At 46.4% G+C, this 11,110-nt stretch overlaps 1 protein-coding gene across 1 annotated transcript in view; it reads left to right on the forward strand.

The window, feature by feature from the left end:
- The first annotated feature begins 394 nt into the window (after nt 1-394).
- Nucleotides 395-11,110, forward strand: part of CCDC6 (coiled-coil domain containing 6) — a 118,862-nt gene continuing 108,146 nt past the window's right edge. Inside the window, exon 1 of the mRNA XM_025850227.2 lies at nt 395-1,497. Coding sequence (XP_025706012.1) covers nt 1,189-1,497 — 309 coding nt within the window. The 5' untranslated portion in view covers nt 395-1,188. The remainder of the gene's footprint in view (nt 1,498-11,110) is intronic.

Here is an 11,110-nt window from a genome sequence, read left to right on the forward strand (position 1 = left end):
CCTGAATTAGATCACATTAGACTAATTAATGTTTTATTTTTAACCTATTAAAAGTTTTCTAGGAGTGGGCAAGATGATCGTAAATAAGGGTGATGGTTACGCCGTATTCCCACTTTAATCATCATTTGTATAGCATAATGCCATGTCTGCAGTTACTTTGGAAACCTGGCACTTAAAGGGATGGGTTTTAATCCATTGAAAGTGTTTCTTTTTTTCTTCTTGGATTAGGTAAATGTTAGTGTCCCAATCCCATTGCGTGACACATCCTGGCACTGGTCTCAAGATGCAAAGAGAAAAAGAAAAAGTTGCACCTTGTTTAAACAATTGAGCGCAGTATGGTTTATGAGATTATTAGGAGGAGGAGTAAAGAGAGCGCAGCGTCGCTTCCGCAAATTCTTTCTTAACGAGGTTAACCTGTGGCTGCTGTTGTTTCACCCCACTCGGCTCCTGGAGGGGGAACTTTCTGTTCTCTTTGCGCTATCCTAGGCTTCCCGGTTAAGCTCACCGAGAAGATAAAACCGAAAGGGCTGCGTCTATGTTTGAAACAGACAGAGGGAGACAGGAGCACACGCAGTCGGCGGAAGATGGGGCCACGGCTCGGCCAGGGCTGGATGCGGGAGCCGGCGTGACCTTTCCACGTGTCCCCAGCACCTGCAAGGCTAGCGGGGCACTGGGTTTCCTTTTCCCGGGAGCCGGCGCGAGCCCGGAAGAGGCTGGGCGGCCGGGGGCTTAGGTCGGGGGGCCAGGAGGCCCTCCCTCGGAACACGTGCGGTCGGTGCGCAGCTGGTGCGGAGGCTGGCCTGGCCTTCCTGCACTGGCGTGTCTCTGGACCGCGGGCCGGCAGCGGGAGGCGGGCCGCGGCGGCGGCGGCGGGCGGGTCCCGGAGCTCTCGGCCAGCTTTGTAGGGCGGCCTAGCGAGCGCGCCAGGCCCGGCTGGAGCGAGCCCCAGTGCAGTACTGCCCGAGCCCGGGCGGGGTCTCTGTTCTCTGGCAGAGGAGGTCCCTTGGCAGCGGGAAGCTCCCTCTCTTTCTCTCGCCGCCGCTCGGAGTCTGCGCCCTGCTGCCAGGCGCCCAGCTCCGCGCTCCGCTGTGCTCGCCCGGCGCCCACTCATTCGCAGCCCAGCCTTCGCCGCCGCTGCCGCCTCCCTGCTCCTCCTCCTCCTCCTCCTTTCCCCAGCCCGCCGCGGCCATGGCGGACAGCGCCAGCGAGAGCGACACGGACGGGGCGGGGGGCAACAGCAGCAGCTCGGCCGCCATGCAGTCGTCCTGCTCATCGACCTCGGGCGGCGGCGGCGGCGGCAGCGGCGGGGGAGGTGGCGGCGGTGGGAAGTCGGGGGGCATTGTCATCTCGCCGTTCCGCCTGGAGGAGCTTACCAACCGCCTGGCCTCGCTGCAGCAGGAGAACAAGGTGCTGAAGATCGAGCTAGAGACCTACAAACTCAAGTGCAAGGCGCTGCAGGAGGAGAACCGCGACCTGCGCAAAGCCAGCGTGACCATCGTGAGTGCCCCCCCGGGGGCGCGCCGTGGCGCCGACCTCCGCCCGCCTCCGGGAGAGGCTGCACCTGGACCGGGCAGCCCCCGAACTCCCCGAGGCTCCCGGGAACCCGCAGCAAGCACACTCTCTGCCAAGAACTGCTGGCCCCCGGGGGGTCGGGGAGAGGGAGGTGTTCCTCCGGGGACACGCGAGTCTGGCCTCCCCTGAGGGTCAGGCTCCTCGCGGGGTGTGGGAGAAAGCTGCTGGACCACCACCCACGTTTCCTTTTAGCCTCTGGGGAGGAGGCCTCTCCCGGGCAGTGCTGGAGGCTGGTGGCGTGGCTTGGGGGGGGGGCGGGGTGGGACTTTTTTCAGTCCTAGCATGCCTAAGGGGTGCGTCCAGAATCTGGGGATCCCTAGGCTGTGGGAGAGGGAGGAGCTCGGAGTCAGTTCCAGGGGCCTGGCTTGGGGTACTGGGGGGTTGCATAGCTGGGCTGGGCACTTCGCTGGCATCTGGACGGCGCTAGCTTGATCGCCCGGGGAGGGGGCGGGAGAGAGTGGCTGGGAATCCGGGAAGTGGAGTTTTCTGGCCAGGATTGAGAGGGAAGGGCGGGTACCGGAGCTGATGCTCCCACCTCCGTTGGAAGTCCTTTCCTTGGGGTTGGGGTGCGGGGTGGCAGCAGCAATATACAGCCGGGCGAATGCAGCATCTCATACTAGCCTGGACAGAGTGAAGGGTATGAAGCTTGGACAGGCTCAAACCGTGGTGAAGGGTATCGACTGACTCCTTTTCCCTTGCCGAACGAGGTGTGTTTGCTTCATTGGTGGTGGAGTGCCTAGGGGTATTTTGCCTCTGAGTCTAGAGTCTTGATAAGAGAATAGGCTGTCTGTTCTGTTTCCACCTAGCCCCCCAGGCTCCCCCGAAGACAGTTAAGATTAGGTGTTGTAGTCTCCTTCCTAGTGTAGCAGGCGATTAGAAAGGCCACTCTAGCCGTGATGAGGCGAAACATAACAGGCAAAAGTACACCGTGTGCTCTCACCTAATATCCCTGCCAGCTAGCCACATCATTAACATGCAGAATCCCCATACAGACAACTCTATTCAGATCAAAACAGTTTCCCAGCCAGGAGCAGAGAAGAAAATGTCAAGAAATCAAGGGGATAAATTACCATAGTTGCTGCACAATAGCTGATTAGACTGAACCTTCAGTTGGAGAAAAAGGCATGAATTTGGGAATGGATCAAAGATGACAGTCTGGAAATGAAATGGGGGCAAGTTTAGGATGCCCCTGTGCCAGAAAAAGTCTTCAGCGGAGGAGTGAGTATGTATGTGTGAGTGGGTGTGTATGCTCCCCAGTGCTAGCTCATACATGGGACCTGGATGGCATTCTGAATTTGCTTAGGAAGCAGATTTCCACCAAAGTTTCAGTGTAATTGGCAGCCTAAATAGAAATTGATTGTAGAAAGACACTTTGCATGCTCAAATCCAGTCCTGGTGAATGGAATTGGAGCAACATTCACGCCTTTCCAGACTGTCAAGTTCTTGAAGTGCCCTTTCGGTAGGAAGGGGGAGGAATTTGCAGAGGCAGGCACTTCCAAGCCTCCTCTGTAGCTTTCTTGGCCCAGAGAGATGTCTCTGCTGAGTGGGGGTTTGAGAAGAGGGGGAAGTTGGTGGAAGCAGTTTATTTAAGGTTTGAGTTAGTAAATGAGAGCTTTCGTCTTTTGGAGAATGTGAACCACGGAACGTAGTAAAACTTTATGAAACAGAATCCCTAGCCTCTTGCATACAGTGAGCAATTCAGGCTGTTGTTTTTGTTTGTTCCGGAGAGGATTAGGGGGTGGAGGTACTATGAAAGGGTATCTGTTTGATACTTGACCATATTATAAGGTCTGTAAATTGTACACAAACACGTTGGCTTTGCACGGACAAACATGTTCATTCCTGGTGTATAAGATCAGAGACCTTCTGAACACTTGGTTTGAAGAGAGTGTAAGGTGGTGGCTTTATTTCTTAGCACTTATCCTCAGCTAAAACTGACATCCAACCAAATATACGTTGTGAAGTGTTCTGTGACCTTACTGAGTAGAGTTTTAAAATTGTTTTAGATGACAGCCTACAAGTACCAAAAGCCGCTCAGTTCTTCTTTAATCTCTGATTCATATATTTAGGTAGACAAATAAAAATGCCTGTGGTTTACCTGGTTCCCTAGGACTTGGCAGATGTTACTAAAGCAAACGCAGAGAAGAGATTCCTTTAAGCTTTTGAGAGTTTCGTTAACTGATCTGAGACCCAGATTGTGTTGAAGTGGTTTTGACCCCTCCGGTGTGTAATTTGGGAGGAGAAATGTATGTGACTACATGAAATGGGTTTGTGGGTGTAAGGGGTCCATTGAACAACACCGTATTGTAATTTATGTCAAGGTTAAGCTACACAACCCATGACAACTCTAACTTAAACATAGCCCTTGTTAGTAGCTGCCTAGAAAGTTTGTGATAAGGCTTGTATTCAATTAAATGAAGGCCTTGCTAGATTTTTCACTATTTTAGTTAATTTGAAGGGAAGATGGCAGCATAATCCTATTACTTGCCTTCCTGCCTTTTATTATTTCCTCTACATATAATGTTAACTTTCATGTTCTTGAGCATTAAAGATGATTATTGATGCCTTTCCTTTCCCCTGAACATGTTCGGAAAGATACATTGCTCATTAGCCACACCATGGAGGGGAGGTACCCTCTCAATCTCTCTCTCTTTTTAAACAGTTTATTTTTCGGAGCAGTTTTATGTTTGCAGCAAAATTGAAGGAAAGGTGCAGAGATTTCTCATATAGTCCCTGTCCTTCTTCCCACCCCCCATTATCAACATTATCCTCCAGAGTGGTACATTTGTTAGAACTGATGAGCCAACTTTGACACATCGTAATCACCCAAGTCCATAGTTTACATTAGGGTTCACTCTTGCCGTTTGTACATTCTGTGGATTTACCATTATAGCATCATACAGAGTAGACCAAGTGCCTTAAAAATCCTCTGTGCTCTGCCTTTTTATCGCTCCCTAACCTGGCAACCACTTATCTTTTTTACTGTCTTCATAGTTATCCATTAACCTACCGAAGGACTGGTTACTTCCAACTTTTGGCATTTTTTGAATAGAGCTGCAACGAACATCTGTGTGCAGGGTTTTGTGTGGACAAAAGATTTCTGCTCCTTTGGGTAAACACCAAGGAGAGCAATTACTGGATTATATGGAAAGAGTATTTTTAATTTTTTAAAGAAACTTCCAGATTGTCTTTCCAAAGTGGCTGTACCGTTTTTGCATTCCTGCCAGCAATGAATGAGAGTTCCTGTTGCTCCACATCTTTGCTAGCACTTGGTGTTGTCAGTCTTTTGGATTTTGGCCATTCTCATAGGTGTGTAGTGATACCTCAGTGTTGTGCCCTCTTTTTTTTTTAAGATTATTTATTTTAGAGAGATGTGTAAGTGGGGGGAGGGGTGGAGAGAGAGAAAATATCCTTAAGCAGACTCCCCGCTGAGTGTGGAGCTCGATGCAGGGCTTGATCCCAGAACCCTGAGACGGTGATCTGGGCGAAATCAAGATTTGGCCACTTAACTGACTGAGCCACCCTGGTGCTCCCCCCCCCCCACCTCCATGTCCTCTCTTAAAATCCAGTACAAAGGTTAATAGAACTCGTAACCGTGGTCATTTCTGTCTGTTTTGGTATATAACTGCTTATTTGGATCAAACTATCCATTTAATAAAGGACTGGTTTCATGGGTCTGTTCTCAGCATATGTATGATAGAGGTAAGCATTATCTACAGGGAAGAATCCTCTGTATGAGGCCTTTCATCCATGTGTCTAAGTGCCTGGAGCATCTGGGAGTTACAGGCTTGGCCCTAAGGTGTTTTACTTGGGGCTTAGGGGTGGAATGGAATGTTTTGAATGATTATCCAGTTTCTCCCAGTAAATCAGCAACCAGGATGCTGATTATAGATCATAATTTCTTCTTTGGAGTGGAGAAAATAAAAAACAAATGCTCAGTAACTCTGTTGAGCAGCTTTTAGATGTAAGGTTAGATCTATCAGCTTGTGTTATGGGTGAAAATGTAATTGGAGATGATCTGATTCATTGTAGTGAGTGGTGTCTAGGGATGGTGGTCCCTGAGCAGATGAGGAAATGCATTACTGGGCAGTCACTGGATGGCTTCACAGCTGTAGACCGGTTAGTTGCTGGGCTTCTTAGAGTATAAGCAGAGCTTCACACCTGGCATGGCTAGTTCTCTAAGGTGTGTGCTTTTCCTAGACCAGTTCAGACCTTCAGCATGTGTCTGGTTTGAAAATAAAGGCCTGAAATAAGTCACCAGTATTTAAGGATCTTTCTCTAACTATAAAATTAGTACTTTATTATAGACAGGGAAATACATAAATAAAAAGGCATTTTGAGGTTATAGTAGAAAAACAGGTTGGAATGTCATGATTAGAAAACCTGGCGATTTTAAACATCAACAGTGTAATGGTCTCATTAACCAATAAAAGCCACCATATAGTAAATGTTGTGGATTTGGGATTATTTACTCTGGAAGCCTAATACACTATTTTCCATTTTTAAGACTTCATTTTGGCAGACCCTGAAGCTGTCGGATTGACATTGCCCTTGTAAAGAGGTGTGTGGTGTGTTTTTTTTTTTCTGTTAAAATTTTTTCCCCTTAGATTCTTAATGGAAACACCCAACTTGAGACACAACTTGAGACACAACTTAGAGAAATGTATGACCTCACGGTTAGGTCTAATTGTACACAAGTTCAGGCTTCTTAAAAAGGCTATAATGTTAGATTTCTTCTGCAGTTAAAGTTCTTCATGTTCATAGGTCCCCTCTGTGTGTTTCATATAATGTATTTGTATTTGATTAAAGAAACATCATTAGAGGAGATTATGTCAGTCTTTTGTAGTGTTCTCCTTATTTGTTTTGCTGGGGATGAGGAACAGTTCAGAGAATCACCAGTTCCTGGTTTGTGGTGACTCTTGTTCAAGACCAGAGACTGGCCTACAGCAAAAACCTGAAATAGTCATTGCTTATTTAAAAACTTTCAATGGCGCCCTATTACCCTCTGGATCCAGGTCGACTTTCTTTCTTTCTTTTTTTTTTTTTTTTAAAGATTTTATTTATTCATTTGAGACACAGAGATAGAGCATGAGCAGGGGGCAGAGGGAGAGGGAGAAGCAGGCTCCCCGCTGAGCCAGGAGCCAGATGTGGGGCTTGATCCCAGGATGCTGGGATCATGACCTGAGCCGAAGGCAGACGCTTAACCATCTGAGCCACCCAGGCGTCCCCCAGGTCGACTTGCTGGTCGTTTGCCAGGCTCTGCCTGGTCTGGCCCCTTTGTGCTTCACAGATGTACCCCTTATGTTCATACCCCTCGCATTTTTGAAGCTCTCACTTGGTTGAACTGCTAGTTTCTAGAATTTTAATAGGTTTCTTTGACTCCTCTAGGATGTACTTCCTGTCCTTAGTCTTATTCCTTACTCCTCCCTTCCTTTCTACCTCATAAATCCAAGGAGACTAGACTGCCTTTTCCACCCCCACCCCGGTGTGCACTGGCATTGCCTCTTTGCCAGCCACACAGTGGATCATGTGCCCATTCATATGGTCCCACGGGACCCATCGGTCACTCCTTGCACATCCGCATCACATAGGCCTTCCCCAGCAGATGCATACATTCCTTTCAGGGGCAGAATTTGCTTTGTTTACTCTGCTTCCTCAGTGCCTGGCATGTGGTAGATACTCAAGGGTATGTTGGCTTGACTGTGGAGGCATTGGGTGGTGGAGTTTTTCGGGATTGTTTTGTATTTAACTGGGTGAGGGGGCCCATACTTGGTCTCCTGACCAAGTGCTAATAGGGCCGCTCTCCTGCATGTGCCCTGAACAACAGCAAACACCATTTTCTCCCTGGTTGGTTAAACAGAGGACTAGATGGGTGAATGGATACACTGTATACTTTGGGGGACTACTACCATCAACCTGCGTCCCAAGCTCTTGCCTTCTAACCATGGGTGATGTAGGCTACCTTGTAGCATATATCTAGGTGTTCATGATACATTTTACCTCTGAAAGGGGACAAAGTGTCTTTAGGTTCACCTTTCCAAGGATTTTTGAGCCAGGTTTTTAGGGGAAAAAGTGGCTCTGTTGTGTGAAGTGTCAGATTTACCACTTCAGTTTCAGTGATGGTGACAGATCACTCCAGTGCTTCTTACAACTTTTGTTAATGTGAAAATGCCCCCCAGCTGCCTCTGGGAAGCAGCTTCAGGCTGTCACGCATCTATGTAGGTACCAGTCACCTGGAGCTCTAGTTGGGGAGGTATCTGCAAACAGGATTGGGAGGCTTACTGAATCCTTGTGGATGCCCACGTGTGGCTTACAGAGTGGAGTTTCGGGGGTTAATAATAGTGTCACACACAGTGTGCTTGCATTCTTTTTTTCTTAAATCATTCCTTGCAGAGATAATTGCATTGACACCTAGAAATGCTAATCTGAGCTTTTTAAACCACAGCCAGGCTGAACAAGGAAGAACAGCCCTCTTTCTCCCTCCCAAACTTCTACCCTCAGTGGGTAGGAGTTGCTTTTTGTTTTCAATCACAGTACAGCTGCTTTTAGATAGATTGAATTATTGTCAAAGGTGGTGAAGTAAATATTCACAGTTCAGTATGTTCTTGCTTAGTGGTGGTTGGTTGAAACTTTCTTGACAGGGAAACTAATGCTCTGGAAAATGTTTCTAATTGTCAGGATCTCGGTCGGGTGTTCACTTGCAGACTCTTCCTTCTTCCCCAGTGCTGTCAAATTTTCTTCTGTTGCTGTCAAGTTTACAGCTATGAATTTTATTCCAGTGCTCATTCCAGTAAATTACAAGTATCACTTTGTGGAAGCGTTCTTTTTTAGGGAGAAGAATGCTCAAAGGGGTTAATAGATTTATGGTTATTTAGAAATAACTCACCCCCTTACTGTTGGTCTCTAGATTTGATGTATGGGGTGCAGTTTAGTGATTAAAGTTCTTTATAAAATTTTTAAAAAAAATATTTATTAGAGCACGAGTGGGGGGAGGTGGGGAGCAAGGGAGAAGCAGACTCCCTGCTGAGCAGGGAGCCCTATGCGGATGTGGGGCTGGATCCCAGGACCCAGGATCATGACCTGAGCTGAAGGCAGGTGCTTAACCTGCCGAGCTACCCAGGCACCCGGTTTTATAATACTCGTTTAATGATGGTAAATTTTCTGTGATTTCTTTCCCTCCTCAGTAAGGCACAAAATGGCATGTGATGAATACAGCCTGAAATAGGCACCATTCCACCTACAAGTACTTATGAACGAACAGCCTACTGTGTGTCTGTACTCTGAAATATCCAGAAGGAATGTAAGGGCTTCTTTAGCAGCCAGCCAAGGATTGCACTTGACTTTCATCCAGCTTGGCTCTGGTTTGGTGCTGTAGGGAATTCAGAGCAGAGGGAATGGTCCTTCTTCCCTCTCCAGCACTTTCCAGTCCAGAGAGTTGGGAAGTGCAGAAATCACCTGCATGCAGGTGGAAGCAAGAAAGGAAGTTCTGCAGACTCTTGTTTGGGTTCCAGGGAGGGCTGTGTTACCCTCTCTGTTTTGTTGAGTACCTTTAAGAGAAATGATGTGTCATATTCACTCACAGTTTAATTAGCCTGTAGTTTATTTTGTAAGGCAGAGAGATGGGGAGAGCTGTTGCTCAATTTGTCTGTGTCGAGGTGGCACCGGGAGGCTTTTTGTTTGTTTTTAATTTTCTTTTTTATGTGGTGATGATTGAAAAGAAATGTCATTGATGTTTTAATTTCATAATTTGCATCTGCCTGTAGATCGAAATTATCTAGGTGGTTTTGCCTCTATTCCTGTTACACCCAGAGGCCCACCCACGTTCCTTTCATGGAATATTGTTGGATCAAATTTCCTAAGTCTTTAATCCAGAGCTATGTGAAAGTAAAGACTTCGTACATTAAAGTTAATTAGAGATACTAGTTTATGGGCAATTCCAAATTCCAGTTTTTTAAAAAAGCAGTGTTGATTGATGGGATAATCTTCCACGCATCTGTTCCAGATCAGACCAGCCTCCTGTGGGTGCCAGGTGTGTGTCCAGAGTGATCTGGTTAATACCCTCCAGGTCATCTCAGGGCACTTTGGATCAAATGAGGCCACTTGGTACTGAGGAGCAGAGCTCGGATGTTCAGCCACACGTTGGTCATGAGTCAAAAAGTTTTCCATAGAAGGAAAGAGGAAAGTGAAAGAATGAAAACATGGAGTATGCACGAGCTACAGGAAGTTCTTAGACATCTAGTACCTGCGCTAGATTAAACATGGCATGCGTTGCTCTCCTAAGCAGAGTCTCTTCTGTGCTATCGGCGTTTTTGAGGTTGAGTTAGGAAGGCTAAAATAGTCTTAAGAAAAATAATTTATTTGGTGTTTAATTATAGAAGGAGCTTCTCGACTTGTGACATTATTTGTATGTAAGTGGTGAGGTTTTTTTTTCCTGTTATCCTAATATACCAACTCAAATAATAACTTCTCTTCTGTTGAGTTATTTATTTATTTTTTTGGTCTTCACTAGACAGGCCTTAATTTATCTAAACAAAGACATTTGCTGAGAGTCAAAACATTGTGTCTCTGCTTCATTTAGTAGCTCCTGATTATAGAAACACTAAAATTTGAGGTGGAAAAAAAAATTGGCTAGATGATTTTAACATCTTTGTTAACCAAAGAGTACAATTTAAATATATATGCCATAAAGTAGAGGCTTGGACTTCTTTGGGTACAAATCACTAACTGCTAATGTGCCATTTCTTTTGTAAAGTATATTAATTATTTCACATCATTTTGAACCTTGAATGCGTGTAGGCTTTTTTTTTTTTTAAAGATTTTATTTATTTACATGAGAGAGAGAGAGAGAGCATAAGCAGGGGTGGGGGGTGGAGAGGGAGAAGCAGGCTCCCCACTGAGCAGGGAGCCCGATGAGGGGCTCGATCCCAGGACCCTGGGATCATGACCTGAGCCGAAGACAGACGCTTAACCGACTGAGCCACCCAGGCGCCCCGACTTGTAGCCTTATTATTGAGAAATATCTTAGGTATCTGGTGAAGAGGGCCAGTGACTTTTTCTGTGTGATTTAAAAATAAAATGGTAAAATATATACAACATTAAGTTACCAGTTTAACCATTTTTAAGTGCACGGTTCAGTGGCATTAAGTACATTCACACTATTCTGCAGCCGTCGCCACCACCCATCTCCAGAACTTTATTATTATCCCAAACGGAAACGGTCTCTGCACAGTTACTAAATAGTAGCTCCGTTTTCCCTTACCTCCAGCCTCTGATAAGCTCTATTCTTGGTGACTTAAAAACTTTTTTTTTTTTTTTAAGGAAAAAATGTGCTCTGATCCACAAAAGCAGCTAGCTGAGTTTTTGTGGTCCTAATGTTGAAGTTATGAATTTGGTCCTAAAAACATATTTTTAAAAAATATTTATTTATTTTAGAGAGCATGAGTGAGGATGGATTGCAGAAGGTGAGAATCCTGAAGCAGACTCCCCACTGAGCACAGAGGGGCCAGAGGTGGGGGTGGGGCTCTATTCCGCCCCCCCC

This window comes from Callorhinus ursinus, unplaced genomic scaffold, assembly GCF_003265705.2.
Source record: "Callorhinus ursinus isolate GAN/ISIS: 27379988/994484 unplaced genomic scaffold, GSC_fseal_2.0 scaffold69, whole genome shotgun sequence".
Lineage (NCBI taxonomy): Eukaryota > Metazoa > Chordata > Mammalia > Carnivora > Otariidae > Callorhinus > Callorhinus ursinus.